At 53.8% G+C, this 18,634-nt stretch overlaps 1 protein-coding gene across 1 annotated transcript; it reads right to left on the bottom strand.

The window, feature by feature from the left end:
* Positions 1-9,511: 9,511 nt before the first annotated feature.
* LOC142905856 (dual specificity tyrosine-phosphorylation-regulated kinase 4-like) lies at positions 9,512-17,750 on the bottom strand. The gene is made up of 5 exons (XM_076053116.1): positions 17,038-17,750; positions 16,514-16,686; positions 15,001-15,061; positions 14,293-14,410; positions 9,512-9,923 (listed from the first exon to the last, which is right to left on the bottom strand). The coding sequence occupies exons 2-5, from the start codon at positions 16,577-16,579 to the stop codon at positions 9,683-9,685; spliced, it is 486 nt and encodes a 161-aa protein (XP_075909231.1). The 5' UTR covers positions 16,580-16,686; positions 17,038-17,750; the 3' UTR covers positions 9,512-9,682.
* Positions 17,751-18,634: the final 884 nt, after the last annotated feature.

Raw genomic sequence — 18,634 nt, 5'->3', positions numbered from 1 at the left:
ACGTCGTCCTTGTGACGACACCACTCTGAATTCTTACCTCAATGGTGATCTCAAGATCTTCACTGCCACCAGGGTGTTCATCTTTTGGTCAAGGCACCGGATCACCTGGCTTTGAGCTCCATCCCCAATCTTCTTCAGCACCTCATAGCGGTAGTGGAGGTGCTCATGGTGGACCTGCACAAAATTACACAAATTTAGACTGACTATATTTTGAAAATCACAACATGTGAGCATTATTTTACGAAATAATTGCTTTTATTAAGCGTTTGGTTTTCTTAAATCTGTAATTGTGGAATGCTCTGATGTCTGCTGGCCGAGTCACCCTAAAAAAAGCTCTTTAGCTCAATGGGCTTAACTTGGGAAATACACTTCTGATTGTGAAGTGTGTGGGAGAGTGCACGTGTGCTTTCTCTGGTTGGTTGGTGCTTAAATTGCAATGACAAGAAGCCACGAACCCCGCGACTGCTGCGCCCTGTGACCGCCCCCACGGCGGGGGCTTTGTGGCGAGTCTCACCGGAATGTAATGATGTTCGTGGTCGTCGTATCCATCGTTGTTGTGTCCCCGGGATCTGTTGCGGAGCGCAAAGTACCATACTTCCTGTATGGCGACAAGCTCCAACTTCTCCCGGTGGGTCATTTGTGGGCCAAAGAGAGCCAGGATTGCTGCAGGCAAGAGAATAACAACAGCTGTCGGTGATCTTTCATTTAAGCAGCACAGCCTCAAAAAGTCTCAAGATTCCTTTTCAGGAGGTTCCTGCAGATGCTTTACAGAGAATGGGGGCGACGCTGCTGTCATTACGTCTGCTGTGTGATCCCAATTTGAGGAATTTGCAGGGGATTTGGATGTTTTGGCCAATACCAGTTATGTCCGTATGTTAAACCGTGCTTCGGCAGCCCTGCTAATCAGAAGTGAGGGGGAAAGGCAACAAACTAACAAGTTCGCAAAAATTATTGATTTAAAAGTGCATCGCTCCAGTGGCTGCCTAATGTCGAAGAGCATTCCAGATGACTGCAGAAGCACATCTGAAAGCGTGCCATGCAGTGACCATCTTTGTTCGATGTCCAGCTATATGCAGCTCTGAGGACATCTTAGGTTGCTTGGGTTTGAAAACGGGGTTAACGAATTAGATAAATATAACACAGATATGCCAAGAAGGATTTTATGAAATAAGAATAGCTTTTACCCTTTCTGGCACAAAAACAGGTGTTAATATGTTCAAACACCAAATAGATACCTTTTGCAAGGCATCAAGTCTGCATTTACCACACGTACTTGTGGAAAAATATGCAAACAAACATGCTCCGATAATATATGGGCATTGTCTTTGAAACTGACTGGCCCGCACCAGAGACAGCCTTCTTTATGACCTTGTCTCGTCGGTGTTAGACCAGAGAACGGCAAAATTCGAACGGTACATCACCCATGCAACATGGCCACCATGAAGTCCCCCATGCATCATGGTCACTGTGACGTCCCCCTTGAAACATGACCGTCGTGATGTCCCACCATTCAGCGTGGCCATCTTGACGTCACTCATTTCTATTCTTACCTTGTGGCGATTTGCTGCGGATGGAGCCGGTGCGCGCTGAGGACAGCGCACTCCACGTGGTGCAAGACTCGCCGTTACTCCGAGCCTCTCCAGCTCGGCTGATCTACACACACAAAGCCAAACGTCCACCACATGGGCTTGATTAAGATGTTGGAGCAAGTGCAGTGGGCGAGCACTGAGCCAGCATCTCTGACATCCTGGGCTCCACATTCAGGAGGGTCCTGCCGAGATGTTGCCAGTTCTCAGCGTTGGGATATTTGGCCAATATCAGTTGCCATGCTTGGATTTACAATGAAAGACGTGTGGATTTCGAGGTCACACGCAGGTCAATGGCATCGTTCAAACTGTTAAGAGGAGTGAGTGGGACTCGGGCCGGACGAGCCATGGCTAGGAGGGACAACAATGGCTCACGGTCAAGAATAATAACGGAGCGACAACCAAGGAACAGAACACATCAGAGAGGAGAGCCGCTAGAGAGATGGTGCGACGAAATCGGCGCTTGGCAGATTATTCCATCACAGGATGTGAGGGGTAGTAGGGTCTCAGGGAGAGAGGCGTTCATCCATCAGTGGATAGATAACAGCGCTGTAGATGCTCACGCGTAGACGGGCACGTACACCAACAGGATCTCGGAGAGACACTCTGATAGACGCGCACACACTTAGGCGGGCAAGGAGAAGCACACCCAGGTATACAGGTGACAGGTAGGCACACGCAGAGGGGAGAACACACGTCCACCCATACTTCACCACACGAGTCGAGGAGCCACATGTACCTCCATGGTAGCAACTTGCAGACGAGGGTGCTCAGAGCTCACGGTGTCTCTCGCGCGGTCCGGGTCTCTGCGTGGAGAGCGGCAGACAGAGGCAAGGGACACGCAGAGTTGAAGGGGCATGACACACCCACGTCTAAACCCACGTCACGTCACAATGCGGACTCTCATCAACACGGACTCACATCCTCACCAGTCACACAATACGAAAAATACAAAAAACAACAACTGCCATTCGCCACTAAGTAGCGGTGATGTGACCACGGCGCCTGTGCCAGGCCAGGTGCACTTTGAGACCACGTGAAGTGCCGAAGGCTCACTGACAGGCGGTCACAGGGCAGACCCAGGTGCCATGAGTTGTCTGACTGAGATGACTGTGCCAACTTGCTGCATTTTAGATGCCCGGCTCAAAGGTTGTTGTCGTGAGCGTTGCTCCTCTGTTCGGACACCACTACTAACACTACTCCTAACACCACCAACACCACCACTACGAACACCACCACTACGAACACCACTACTACGAACACCACTACTACGAACACCACTACTAACACCACAATTAACACCACGAACAAAGACAAAGATCCCCCGTATAGCCTTAACAGACTGTTGGGGCAAGTGCTGTCCGCGAGCACCTATGAAGGCCGGCACGGCACACGAGAGGGTGGGTAGCCAACACCACGCCCGGCCGCCTTTGTCTCCCCAGTGGCAATGTTTGCACCTCCCACCAGGTACTCATTTAAGGCTGAGTCGATCTAGGGTGAGGCCCAGGACCAGTTCAGATAATCGTCACCAATGTTGGCTGTGAGCGGGAATCAAACCCAGGTCGCCAGGTTCTTAGAGCAGCGCGCTAACCGCTACACTACCCCACTAACACCATAACTAACACCACTACTAACACCACCACCAATAATACCACCAACACTAACACCACCACTAAGACCACCACGAACACCACTACCAGCACCAATAATACCACCATCACTAACACCACCACGACTAACACCAGCAACAAAAATTCCACCATCACTAACACCAACAACAACAATCGCCATTCGCCACTAAGTGGCGGTGATGTCACCACGACGCTTGTGCCAGGCCATGTGCACCTTGAGGCCAAGTGAAGTGTTGAACGCCCGCCCGCTGGCAGGAGGTCACGGGGCAGACCCAGGTGCCACAGGTCGACTGACTGAGATGACTGGCTGATGCACCACCTGTGCCCCTTACTGTGCCAACTTGCTGTGCTTTAGCCATCCGGCGCTCTGCTCGTTGTTGGGAGCGTCGTTCCTGCGCTCTCCGTTGTTGTTGGAGGGCGACTGCCTCCAACTGCCCAGTAGCGTCCTTCACGAGCCTCTTCCACAGAGGCCGATCTTGACACAGCTGGTACCAGTTATCGGCAAGTCCACTCAGCTCCACATCCTGCTGTACCACATCATTCCATCTCTTCTCTAGCCCGTGCTGCGTCCGTTAAGCCCCCTCGATCCGGCCAAATAAAATCTGCTTGGGCATGCGGTGATTGGGCATGCAGGCTGCATGGCCCAGCCAACGCAGCCTTGACTGCCGGAGGAGCTCACTGATGGGGCTTTGTCCAGATCTTTCGAGGATTTGTGAGCTCCTCACACAATCCAGCCTTGTTAAACCCAGGATTGATCGGAGGCAGGCCAGCCTCAACGTTTCTAACCGGCAAAGATGTTCCATTAGGGGGGTCCACGTTTCACAAGCGTAGAGAAGGGAGGGAGTGACTGTGGCTGAGAAGACCCGAAGCTTCGTGTGGAGCGACAGACCAGGTAGCTTCCACACAGCGTTACCCAACTGCTGAAAAGATAATGCCGCTCGACTGATTCGGAGTGAGACCTCTGCTGTTAAACCGGAGACGGTCATGAGCACACTGCCCAGGTATGGGAAACTTTCCACTCTCTCCACAACTGCCCCATCACCGATTGGGAGTTGTGGGGGTGGAGTGCTCGATGGTACAAAATACCCAGGCAGGTGCTTCGTTTTGGTGGGGCTGATGGTAAGGCCCCACCTCTTAGTGGCACACTCCAATTTTAGCAGCAGCGCCTCCAACTCCTCCTCTGAGTGAGCCGCAATTATCACGTCATCGGCATACATAACGTGGTTGACCAATAGGGAGCCATCCCTTGACTGCATCCGGGCATTGATCAGCCTCCCACTGTATCTGTACCAGATGGAAATTCCTCCGGTACAGCTACTGAAGGCCTCACGAACTACGTGGTCGAAATAGATGTTAAATAATGTTGGAGCCAGAGGACATCCCTGTCGCACCCCAAGGTGAACAGGGAATGGCTCCGACTCCCGGCAATGTAGTTTTACCCGGGTCCGCTCACCATAATGAAGGTCCTTAAAGATCGTGAGCAGCGGGTCAGGGACTCCGAAAGCACGAAGAAGCCAGAGAGCAGGCCTACTTATGGTGTCATAGGCCTTTACCAGGTCAATAAAGCAGAGATGTAGGTCTTGTTGGAATTCCCTACACCTCTGCTTTAGCAAACGGACAGAAAATATGGCATCTGTGCAGGACCACCCTTTCCTGAAACCACATTGGGGCTCCGCAAGCCTCTCCTCAGCATGCCTGGTAAGGCAGTGTTGAATAATCCTTGCCAGGACCTTTCCCGGCACACTGAGGAGTGAGATGCCCCTGTAGTTGTTACAGTCTGTGCGGTCTCCCTTCTTAAAGATGGGGACCACCATGGCATCTGATCACCTCACTTACACCACCATCACTAATACCACCAACACCACCATCACTAACACCAGTAACACCACCACTATCACCACTACTAACAACCACAATCACTAACACCACCCGCAGACTCACAACGGACACGCACAGACTCGCAACGGACACCCACAGACTCACAACGGACACCCGCAGACTCACAACAGACACCCGCAGACTCAGAACGGACACCCACAGACTCGCAACGGACACCCACAGACTCACAATGAACACCCACAGACTCACAACGGACACCCGCAGACTCACAATGAACACCCACAGATTCACAACGGACACCCGCAGACTCACAATGGACACCCACAGACTCACAACAGACACCCACAGACTCGCAACGGACACCAACAGACTCACAAGGAACACCCACAGACTCACAACGGACACCCGCAGACTCACAATGGACATCCACAGACTCACAACGGACACCCGCAGACTCACAACGGACACCCACAGACTCACAATGGACACCCACAGACTCACAACAGACACCCGCAGACTCACAACAGACACCCGCAGACTCAGAACGGACACCCACAGACTCACAACAGACACCCGCAGACTCGCAACGGACACCCACAGACTCGCAACAGACACCCACAGACTCACAACAGACACCCGCAGACTCAGAACAGACACCCACAGACACACAACGGACACAAGCAGACTCACAACGGACGCCGGAAGACTCACAACGGACACCCACAGACTCGCAACAGACACCCGCAGACTCAGAACGGACACCCACAGACTCACAACGGACACAAGCAGACTCACAACGGACGCCGGTAGACTCACAACATACGCCCACAGACTCACAAAGAGACCCATTAACGTGGAAAGGGACCAATCTATTTGGAAAGGGACCAAGGGAAGGCGCCCAACCGCCATCTTGCATAGGGAAGGCACCTAACCGCCATCTTACGTGGGGAAGGCGTCCAATCGCCATCCCACCCTACCTGCCCATTATAAATCCACCCCACCTGTCCATTATGAACCCACTCTACGTGCCCATTATAAACCCACTCTACCTGCCCATTATAAACCCACCCTACCTGTCCATTATAAACCCACTCTACCTGCGCATTATTAACCCACTCTACCTGCCCATTATAAACCCACCCTACCTGTCCATTATAAACCCACCCTACCTGTCCATTATAAACCCATCCTACCTGACCATTAAATACCCACCCTACCTGCCCATTATAAACCCACCCTACCTGCCAATTATAAACCCACCCTACCTGCCCATTGTAAACCCACCCTACCTGTTCATTATAAACCCACCCTACCTGCCCATTATAAACCCACCCTACCTATCCATTATGAACCCACCCTACCTGCCCATTATAAACCCACCCTACCTGCCCATTATAAACCCACCCTACCTGTCCATTATAACCCACCCTACCTGTCCATTATAAACCCACCCTACCTGCCCATTATAAACCCCAGTGACACGGCCAAGATGAACCCACCCTACCTGCCCATTATAAACCCACCCTACCTGTCCATTATAAACCCACCCTACCTGCCCATTATAAACCCACCCTACCTGTCCATTATAAACCCCAGTGACACGGCCAAGATGAACCCACCCTACCTGCCCATTATAAACCCCAGTGACACGGCCAAGATGAACCCAGACCCCACACGTCACTGACAATCGACGGCACCAGACCCCACAAAATCAACGTCCGCAAGGTCATCTCACGTCCCGGTGACTTTATGCACAATAACAACCCTCTTAGAAGAACACAACATTCTTACAATAATTATAATATTTACAATAATAACATTCAAAACTACGATATTATGTACAGAGCTATATATGATTAAATTATAACATTTTTTCTTAAACAAACTTCACGTGGCAGGGCCTAGACAGGCTTCTCGCCCAGTGCCTGCACCAGGCCTCCCTTCCCCCTCCCCATGTCCTGGAAACCGTGTGGCGAGGTCACTCCCTCCCTCATCCTCCTCCTTTGAGGACTGCCACCGGATGAAAACCAGCATGGGCTGGAGTCCCGGGGTAAGCGGGCCCTGGGTAGGCTACTGGGCTGAGTGTGTGGTGAGTGAGTGGTGGGCTGTGTGGTGAGTGCAGTCAGAGTGGCTGTGTCCAGTCCATGTCTGGGTTTCCACTCTTTCGTCTTCTTCCACAGCTGTTTCCCCACGGGAGTGTGTGGGGTGAGTGTGTGTGTGTGGTGAGTGTGTGTGGTGAGTGTGTGTGTGTGTGGTGAGTGTGTGTGTGGGGTGAGTGTGTGTGTGGGGTGAGTGTGTGTGGGGTGAGTGTGTGTGGGGTGAGTGTGTGTGTGTGTGGGGTGAGTGTGTGTGTGTGGGCTGGGTGTGTGTGGCTGGGGGTGTGTGGTGAGTGTAGTGTTACGGGGTGAGTGGGTGGTGCGTGCGGTGGTGGTGCTGCTCGTGGTGGTGGATGGCACCGACTCCACCACCACCACCACGCCGCTACTCTGCCGTGGGCCGTCCACCACACAGCAGCAGGCGGCCGAAGAGCGACCGGAGTGAGCGGAGCGCCCTGCCCAGTTGGGCCAAGCCCCCTCGCTTCCTCTTCTTCTTCTCCTCCTCCTCCTCCTCCTTCTTCTGCTGTTGCCGCATCTCCACCTCCTCCATCTTCTCCATCTTCTCCTTGTTCTCTTCTGTCTCCTCCTCCAACTCCTTCGTCTCGACCTCTTGCACCACGGCCACCACCACCACCACCTCCTTCTCCTCCTCCTTCTCCTCATCCGTCTCCTCCTCCACCTCCTCCACCTCCTTCTCCTCCATCTTCTCGTCCTTCTCCTCCTTCTCCTCCTCCGTCTTCTCCTCCTCCTCCATCTTGTCCTCGTTCACTTCCATCTTCACCACCTTCGTCTCGACCTCTTGCACCACCACGACCACCACCTTCTCCACCTCCTCCTCTGTCTCCTCATCACCCCCCTCCTCCTCACATTTGTTCTCCTGCTCCTCATTCTCATCCTTTTCCTCATCCCCCGTTTCCTCCTCTATCTCCTCATCCATCTCATCCTCATCCAACTCCTCCTCCTCCATCGCCTCCTCCGCCTCCTCGTCCTCCTCCATCTCCTCCTCATCCTCCGTCTCCTCCTCCTCGTCCTCATCCTCCTCCTCATCCTCCTCATCCTCATCCTCCTCATCCTCATCTTCCTCATCCTCCTCCTCATCCTCCTCATCCTCCTCCTCCTCATCCTCCTCATCCTCATCCTCCTCATCCTCATCCTCCTCCTCGTCCTCGTCCTCCTCCATCTCCTCCTCATCCTCCTCCTTCTCCTCCTCCTCCTGCTCCTCCTCCTCCCCCTCCTCATCGGAGGAGGAGGATGATGATGATGATGATGGGAGCCTCTTCTCCGGCTGAGCTCTGTGGAGAGAGAGGCAGCAACACCACAGCACCACCACGTCAGCATCGCGCGACTACGGCCAGAGGTCACAGTCGGTCCCCACCCCCAGGAGTGGACTTGCCCATCACGAGTTTCTACAGACTCATAGACACCCACAGAGATTCACAGAGACCCATACTCATAGAGACCCATACTCATAGAGACCCATGCTCATAGAGACCCATACTCATAAACACCCACAGAGATTCACAGAGACCCATACTCATAGAGACCCACAGAGACTCACAGAGACCCATACTCATAGAGACCCATACTCATAGAGACCCGCAGAGACTCACAGAGACCCATACTCATAGAAACCCACAGAGACTCACAGAGGCCCATACTCATAGAGACCCATACCCATAGAGACCCACAGAGACTCATAGAGACCTATACTCATAGAGATCAGCAGAGACCCATACACACAGAGACCCATACTCATAGAGACCCACAGAGACTCACAGAGACCCATACTCATAGAGACCAGCAGAGACCCATACACACAGAGACCCATACACATAGAGACCCATACTCATAGAGACCCACAGAGACTCACAGAGACCCATACTCATAGAGACCCATACCCATAGAGACCCACAGAGACTCACAGAGACCCATACTCATAGAGACCCACAGAGACTCACAGAGACCCATACTCATAGAGACCCACAGAGACTCACAGAGACCCATACTCATAGAGACCAGCAGAGACCCACAGAGACCCATACTCATAGAGACCCATACTCATAGAGACCCACCGAGACTCACAGAGACCCATACTCATAGAGACCCACCGAGACTCACAGAGACCCATACTCATAGAGACCCACAGAGACTCACAGCGACCCATACTCATAGAGACCAGCAGAGACCCATACTCATAGAGACTCACAGAGACTCACAGAGACTCATACTCATAGAGACCAGCAGAGACCCATACACACAGAGACCCATACTCATAGAGACCCACAGAGACTCACAGAGACCCATACTCATGGAGACCCATACTCATAGAGACCCACAGAGACTCACAGAGACCCATACTCATAGAGACCCACAGAAACTCACAGAGACCCATACTCACAGAGACCCATACTCTTAGAGACCCATACACATACAGAGACACACAGAGACCCATACACACAGAGACCCATACACACAGAGACTCATAGAGACTCATAGAGACCCACAGAGACCCATACACACAGAGAGAGCCTCACCGTGGCTTCACAGCTCTGGGGAGGGCCCGGCTGGTGGTGGGGAGGGCCCGGCTGGTGGTAGGGAGGGCCCGGCTGGTGGTGGGGAGGGCATGGCTGGTGGTGGGGAGGGCCCGGCTGGTGGTGGGGAGGGCCCGGCTGGTGGTGGGGAGGTCGTCGCTGGGGCTGGCGGTGTCGTCGCTCTGGAGCCAGCCGTGAGCCAGCGCCTGCTCCGGTGTCATGCGGAGTTCCGGATCCCAGCTAGGGTGAGGGGGGGCACGGAGGGGGGTGAGGGGGGGCACGGAGGGGGTTAGGGGGGGCACGGAGGGGGGGGGGAAGGACAAGAAGGGGGGTGAGGCGGGGTGAGGATATGACGTTCGCTAGACGTACGTCACGTTCCGATCTGATCGTGTCTGTACGTGTGTGTCTGTACGTGTGTGTGTGTACGTGTGTGTGTGTACGTGTGTGTCTGTACGTGTGTGTGTGTGTACGTGTGTGTGTGTACGTGTGTGTCTGTACGTGTGTGTGTACGTGTGTGTGTGTACGTGTGTGTGTACGTGTGTATCTGTACGTGTGTGTGTACGTGTGTGTAGGTCCGTCCGGCAAAACAACCCCCTACCTCCTCGTGGTGCCGGACGGGCAACTCTGCCGTGGACAGTGCTGTGGGGGGAGGTCCAATTTCGATTGGCTCCTCCCCTCATGGCATCTGTGTCCACCACAGGGTCTAAACGGGAGCTCTGGACGGGTGCGAGGGGCTGGTAACCCCTCCACCTTCAATTAATTACCACTAAACCGCGAATTAAGTATATAGCTAATAAGCTTGTGCCGGAGGCCCCGGGGGGCCAGGCGTCTATGACGTCCCCTGGCCAAACCCCAATTGGCGGAGCCAGGAGATTGAATATCTACCCTCGGGGCTCCTCCAGAAACAACGAAAAACCACTACGGGTGGCAACGTGGAATGTTCGAACGCTCACTGCGGAGGAGAGGCTGCCACTCCTCTGTCGGGAGCTGGACCGGTACCGCCTGGATCTCTGTGGCATTCAGGAGGTCCGGTGGACCGGTTCTGGCTCCTGCCACCATGATGGGTGGACAGTCCTCTACTCGGGGCAGCAGACTGCCAAACAACAGGATGTGGCTCTTCTGTTGAACAAAAGAACGAAGGGGGCGTGGGAGCGTGGCGGTGAGGTGTGGGAAGCTGTAAGCCCCAGGCTACTTTGGGCTCGCCTTCCCATCAACCGGAGGCGAGGAATGGTGGTCGTGGTTACTTATGCCCCCACCGAAGATGAACATCCGTGAAAGGATGCAGGCAAAGCCAATGAGTCAGATGCCTTCTATGACCTCCTGTCACAGGTGCTGGCTAAAGTGGCCCCTCGGGATAGAGTCATCATGTTGGGTGACTTCAATGGCCGAGTTGGTCATGATGCTGGCACCTGGTCTGGAGTGATTGAAGGGCATGGGCCAGATCAGCTCAATAACAACGGTAGGAGGCTGCTAGATTTTTGTGCAGCCCATGGGCTTGTAATTACCAACACGCTGTTCTGGCATCGGCGCATCCACACAACATCATGGATGCATGCCGGGTCCAAGCAAGAACATCTGCTGGACTACATAGTTACGGACCAGCGGATGCGAGCCCATGTCCTTGACACCAGGATCTACCGTGGAGCTGATCTGCCCTCTGACCATTGACTAGTCATATGTAAGATGCGCCTGCCATTCTTCCACTCCGGTGGTGGGTGTACACCCAGGACCCCATGCCAACCTAAAGTGGCCTGGTCTCAGTTATCTGATGAAAGTTGCAAGCGAGAATTTAATCATCGCTTGCGGCTGGGATTGGCATCGTCCCCGACTCCTCCTGATGTCGAGGGGAAATGGGCGAGGTTTAGGACTGTGACTCATGCAGCTGCAATGGCTGCTTTGGGTACGCGGTCCAGACCTCCCCAGAGACCCTGGCTGACAGAGAAGGTGTTCAGGATGGTTGAGAAAAAACGACAGGCCCACTGTCATCGGCTACAGAATCCCACGTCAGAGAATGAGGAGGCTTACCGCAGCCTTCGCTCGGAGGTTCGGAGAGCCGTGAGGCGCTGCAAGGATGGGTGGTGGTCGCGGGTTGCTGAGGAGATGGAGTCTGTCTCCGTGGCCCGTGATCACAAATCTCTATTTAACTCCATCAAAAAAGTAACCTGCAGCGCCACACCTATTACCATCATTAGGGGAAAAAACGGTGATCTAATCTCCAACCCCCAGGAATAGGTTTGCAGATTTGCTGGGCATTTCTGTGAGGTCCTGGGGGAGGGAAAATCCCTCAGCCAGGAAAACATCGTGGCACAAAGTGAGGATGACCCTGCTGAGGCTGCGGTGCCTCAAATATTGGAAGAAGTCACCCCCTGTGAGTGGCTGGCTGAGGTGCCATCTGTTGAGGAAGTACTGAAGGCGATCCGGAGTCTGAGACCAGGAAAGGCAGCGGGCAGAGATGATCTCCCATGCGAAATGCTGAGGGAGGGTGGCGTTTGTGCACAGACTGCCCTATATGACATCATAACAACAGTCTGGACCACTGGACGGGTTCCGCAGGATTGGAAGGATGCCCTGGTAGTCCCCCTTTTTAAGAAGGGGGACCGCACAGACTGTAACAACTACAGGGGCATCTCACTCCTCAGTGTGCCGGGAAAGGTCCTGGCAAGGATTATTCAGCATCGCCTTGCCAGGCACGCTGAGGAGAGGCTTGCGGAGCCCCAATGTGGTTTCAGGAAAGGGCGGTCCTGCACAGATGCCATATTTTCTGTCCGTCTGCTACAGCAGAGGTGTAGGGAATTCCAACAAGACCTACATCTCTGCTTTATTGACCTGGTCAAGGCCTATGATACCATCAGTAGGCCTGGGCTCTGGGTTGTTCTTCGTGCTTTTGGAGTACCTGACGCTCTGCTCACGATCATTAAGGACCTTCATGATGGTGAGCGGGCCCGGGTAAAACTACGTGGCCGGGAGTCAGAGCCATTACCTGTACACCTTGGGGTGCGACAGGGATGTCCTCTGGCTCCCACATTATTTAACATCTATTTTGACCACATAGTTCATGAAGCCTTCAATAGCTGTACCGGGGGAATCTCTATATGGTACAGATATAATGGGAGGCTGATCGATGCCCGGGTGCGGTCAAGGGATGGCTCCGTATTGCTCAACCACGTTATGTATGCTGATGATTGGGTAATAGCTGCTCATTCAGAGGAGGAGTTGGAGACGCTGCTGCTGAGACTGGAGCGTACCACTAAGAGGTGGGGCCTTACCATCAGCCCCACCCAAACTAAGCACCTGCCTGGGTATTGTACCATCGGACACTCCACCCCCACAACTCCCAATCGGTGATGGGGCAGTTGTGGAGCGAGTGGAGAGTTTCCCATACCTGGGCAGTGTGCTTATGACCGGCTCCAGTTTAACAGCAGAGGTCTCACTCCGAATCAGTCGAGCGGCAATATCTTTTAATTGGTTGCGTAACGCTGTGTGGAAGCTACCTGGTCTCTCGCTCCGCACTAAGCTTCAGGTCTTCTCGGCCACCGTCATTCCCTCCCTTCTCTACGCTTGCGAAACGTGGACCCCCCTAATGGAACATCTTTGCCGGTTAGAAACATTTAGGCTGGCCTGCCTACGATCCATCTTGGGTTTAACCAGACTGGATTGTGTGAGGAGCTCACAAATCCTTGAAAGATCTGGGCAAGGTCCCATCGGTGAGCTCCTCCGGCGGGCAAGGCTGCGATGGCTGGGTCATGTAGCCCGCATGCCCAGCCACCGCATGCTGAAACAGCTTTTGTTCAGCCGGATTGAGGGGGCTAAACGGGCACGGCACGGGCTAGAGAAGAGATGGAGTGACGTGGTACAGGAGGACGTGGAGCTGAGTGGACTTGCTGATGACTGGTACCAGCGGTGTCAAGATCGGCCTCTGTGCAGGAGGCTCGTGAAGGACGCTACTGGGCAGTTGGAGGCAGTCGCCCTCCAACAACAACAGAGGGCGGAGGAGCGACGCTCACAACAACGAGCGGAGCGCCGGGTGGCTAAAGCACAGCAGGTTGGCACAGTAGGGGGCACAGGTGGTGCATCAGCCAGTCATCTCAGTCAGTCGACCTGTGGCACCTGGGTCTGCCCCGTGACCTCCTGCCAGCGGGCGGGCGTTCGACACTTCACGTGGCCTCAAGGTGCACATGGCCTGGCACAAGCGTCGTGGTGACATCACTGCCACTTAGTGGCGTGTGAGTGTGTGTACGTGTGTGTACGTGTTCGATTCCCGCTCACAGCCAACACCAGTGACTGCGATTATCTGAACAACCGGTCCTGGTCCTCCCCTCGGTCGACTCAGCCTCAAAAGAGTACCTGGTGCGGTGTGTAAACATCTCCAACCCTGAGACAAAGGCGGCCGGGCGTGGTGCTGGCCACCCACCCCCTCTGTGTGTGCCACAGCACCGGCCTTCATAGATGCTGCTACTCGCTACTACTAACAGCACTTGCCCCTACAGTCTGCTAGAGGCTACACGGGGGATTTTGTCTGTGTGTAGGTGCTGCTACTCGCTACTACTAACAGCACTTGCCCCTACAGCCTGCTAGAGGCTACATGGGGGATCTTTGTCTTTGTTCTTACTGTAGGCAGTTTCTGATAAAGTTCACGAGCTGAGCTCCACATCCCCACAGCACGAAATGCAGGGGAATGCTTCCCGGGTGACGCTTCGTGGCCGGGCAGAGAGGATGGCCGAATCGGTCTGCAGGAGAGCGAGAGAGACAGAGAGAGACACAGATAGACAGAGATAGAGAGATAGAGAGAGATGGATAGAGAGACAGGGAGAGAGACAGAGATAGACAGAGAGATAGAGAGAGAGGCAGAGAGAGACAGAGACACAGAGAGAGACACATAAAGAGATAAAGAGAGAGACAGGGAGAGAGAGACAGACACACGCACAGTGTCACTAACCACCACGTCAACAACATATCAACTCACCCACCCACACCGACTCCCACCCACCCACTTACTCACCTAACTACCTATCCACTCAACCCACCTACCACCCGACCTATCCACCAACTCACCCACCCACCTACCCACCCACCAACCTATCGACCCACCTATCCATACTTGGGTTGCTTATCAACCCCAACCCAGGTCGTAATTGAGTGGGCCCAAACCCCAACCACCACCTCCTCCCTACCGCTCCCCCCAGGCCCCCCCCACCACCACACCACCACCATCGCCACCACCACATCAACAACACACCACACCACGACACCACCACCACTGAACCACCACCAACACAGCACCACCACCACACCACCACCACACCACCCTTCTACTCACCAAAGAAGTGCTCTTTGTTGCGAGATCTCTCCACCATTTCTTTTGGAGGCATGCCCAGGATCTGCACAACCATTTCAAGACAGCGACAAAGAGAGACACGCTTGTTACACGCATTTTACACGCATGTTACACGCGTGTTACACGCATGTTACACGCGTGTTACACAGAGAGACCCATAGAGATTCAGAGACATATAGAAACATAGGGACTCCTAGAGACCCATACATAGATGCATAGAGACCGACAGAGATTCAGAGACTCACATAGAACCATAGGGACTCACAGAAACCCATACAGAGACCCATAGAGACCCATAGACTTACATAGAACAATAGGGACTCACAGAGACCCATACATAGACCCATAGAGACCCATATACTTATATAGAACAATAAGGACTCACAGAGACCCATACAGAGACCCATAGAGACCCATATACTTACATAGAACAATAGGGACTCACAGAGACCCATACAGAGACCCATAGAGACCCATAGACTTACAAAGAACAAAAGGAACTCACAGAGACCCATACAGAGCACCTTGGAGATCTAGAGACTCATATAGAAGGACAGTGACCTACACAGGGACCCAAGCTACAGCTAAACTATTTTTCTTTAACCAGGTAAGGCGCCCACAGAGCTACGTAGCTATTTCTCATCGGCCGTACGGCAGAAAAAGATCTCTATGTGACATTGTCACATTGAGCATTATGGGTGCGTAGGTGGGTAGATAGGTGGGTAGGTTGGTAGGTGGGTGGGTGAGTGGGTAGGTGGGTAGATAGGTTGGTAGGTGGGTGGGTGTGTCGGTAGGTAGGTGGGTTGGTAGGTGGGTGGGTGAGTGGGTCGGTCGGTGGGTTTGGCGAGTCGGTGGGTCACTGGCTGGGTGACTGGCTGGGTAACTGCGTATTTGTCTGGGTGTCTGGCTGGGTGATTGGCTGGGTGACTTACTGGGTGACTGACTGGGTGACTGGTCAGGTGGCTGGCCCGGTGGCTGTGTATCGGGCTGGGTGACTGGCTGGGTGACTGGCTGGGTGACTGGCTGGGTCACTGGCTGCGTGTCTGGCTGGGTGACTGGCTGGGTAACTGGTCAGGTGACTGGCTGGGTAACTGGCCAGGTGACTGGCTGGGTGTCTGGCTGGGTAACTGGCTGGGTGTCTGACTGGGTGTCTGGCAGCGTGACTGGCTGGGTGTCTGGCAGCGTGACTGGCTGGATGACTGGCTGCGTGACTGGCTGGGTGTCTGACTGGGTAACTGGCCAGGTGACTGGCTGGGTGACTAGCTGGGTGTCTAGCTGGGTGTCTGACTGGGTGACTGGCTGCGTGACTGGCTGGGTGTCTGACTGGGTGACTGGCTGGGTGTCTGACTGGGTGGCTGGCTGGGTGTCTGGCTGTGTGGCTGGCTGGGTGTCTGGCTGGGTGACTGGCTGGGTGGATGTCTGCGGGGCCGGTCTGGGCCAAGTCTCCCGCTTGAGGTGTCCCCCCCCCTTTCCCCCAAGGAGGCTCCCCGGTCACCTCGATGCAGCATGCCAGGTGGTCGTCGCGGCCGAAGGAGAGGAAGAGGTCCCTGCCGGTGGCCATCTTGGCGACGGTGCAGCCCAGGGACCACGTGTCCGCGGCGCAGGTGACCGGGTAGCCCAGCAGCACCTCGGGCGCCACGTAGACGAGGGTGCCTCCCACGTGCGAGGCTGTGCGGACGACGGCAAGCGACAGCGGCGGTGATGGTGAATGTGGACTGGGTACGTGCGCGTGTGTGGGGGGCGGTGGTGGGTGGGTGGGTGGGAGGAGAAACCCGCACACAGACACCCACACACCCACACACACACACCCACTCACACACCCACACACCCATAACCACACACCCACACACCCACACACCCACACCCACACACCCACACACCCACACACACACACAGACACCCACTACACACACCCACACACCCACACACACAGACACCCACACACACACCCACACACACACCCACACACCCACACACACCCACACACACAAGTGCAGGTGTATGAGGGTCACCACTCACGTGGACGGTCCACAAAGAAGCTGAAGCCAAAGTCGGTGACTCTGGCAACGCGGCTCGCGATGTTTTTCACCAGAATGTTGCCCTGGATGGGGAGCGAGCGGCAGGGAGAGAGAGGATTCACACTCAGCGGGGTCAAGGCGTCGAACACTCTCTAGGACTGTACGTCTATGTACGGTAACTACCTCTACTTATGAACGTTCAGCTTGCGAACTATCAGAGATACGAACCAAACCCAGTCCGTACGCTCCAGTTGCTGCTGTTCAGAACCGAGAGTTCATAAGTTCGATAGATGGCGGTCGTGGCATCTACATCTGCAGAACGTGAAGAACCAGTGGTAATCTACATCTGCTGAATGTGAAGAACCAGTGGCATCTACATCTGCAGAACGTGAATAACCAGTGGCATCTACATCTGCAGAACGTGAAGAACCAGTGGCATCTACATCTACAGAACGTGAAGAACCAGTGGAATCTGCATCTACAGAACGTGAAGGACCAGTGGCATCTACATCTACAGAACGTGAAGAACCAGTGGCATCTACATCTGCAGAACGTGAAGAACCAGTGGAATCTACATCTGCAGACTGTGAAGAACCAGTGGCATCTACATCTGTAGAACGTGAAGAACCAGTGGCATCTACATCTGTAGAACGTGAAGAACCAGTGGCATCTACATCTACATAACGTGAAGAACCAGTGGCATCTGCGTCTACAGAACGTGAAGGACCAGTGGCATCTACATTTACAGAACGTGAAAAACCAATGGCGTCTAAATCTGCAGAACATGAAGAACCAGTGGCATCTATATCTGTAGAACGTGAAGAACCAGTGGCATCTGTGTCTACAGAACGTGAAGAACCAATGGCGTCTACATCTACAGAACGTGAAGAACCAGTGGCATCTTCTTCTACAGAACGTGAAGGACCAGTGGCATCTACATCTGCAGAACGTGAAGAACCAGTGGCATCTACATCTGTAGAACGTGACGAACCAGTGGCATCTACATCTGCAGAACGTGAAGAACCAGTGGCATCTACATCTACATCTACAGAACGTGGAGAACCAGTGGCATCTACATCTACAGAACGTGAAGAACCAGTGACATCTACATCTAAAGAACGTGAAGAACCAGTGGCATCTACGTCTACAGAATGTGAAGGACCAGTGGCATCTACAGAACGCGAAAAACCAGTGACATCTATATCTCCAGAACGTGAAGAACCAGTGGCATCTACATCTGTAGAACTTGACGAACCAGTGACATCAACATCTACAGAACGTGAAGAACCAGTGGCATATTCGTCTAAAGAATGTGAAGGACCAGTGGCATCTACATCTACAGAACGTGAAGAACCAGTGGCATCTACATCTACAGAAAGTGAAGAACCAGTGGCATCTACGTCTACAGAACGTGAAGGACCAGTGGCATCTGCGTCTACAGAATGTGAAGAACCAGTGGCATCTGCGTCTACAGAATGTGACGAACCAGTGGCTTCTACATCTACAGAATGTGAAGAAGCAGTGGCATCTACATCTGTAGAACGTGATGAACCAGTGGCATCTACATCTACAGAACGTGAAGAACCAGTGGCATCTTC

Source organism: Petromyzon marinus, chromosome 59 (assembly GCF_048934315.1).
Source record: "Petromyzon marinus isolate PM22_M1 ecotype Great Lakes invasive population chromosome 59, UKy_Petmar_22M1.pri1.0, whole genome shotgun sequence".
NCBI lineage: Eukaryota > Metazoa > Chordata > Hyperoartia > Petromyzontiformes > Petromyzontidae > Petromyzon > Petromyzon marinus.
The sequence above is the reverse complement of the archived record's forward strand: the minus strand, read 5'-3'. Positions and strand labels throughout refer to the sequence as shown.

Coding starts and splice junctions, on each gene's coding strand:
- LOC142905856 (XM_076053116.1), bottom strand. CDS start 16,579: ATGGCCACCGGCAGGGACCTCTTCCTCTCCTTCGGCCGCGACGACCAC. Junction 15,062..16,513: donor ACCTGGCATGCTGCATCGAG/GTGACCGGGGAG, acceptor ATGGTTGTGCAG/ATCCTGGGCATGCCTCCAAA. Junction 9,924..14,292: donor TTTATCAGAAACTGCCTACA/GTAAGAACAAAG, acceptor CCCTCACCCTAG/CTGGGATCCGGAACTCCGCA.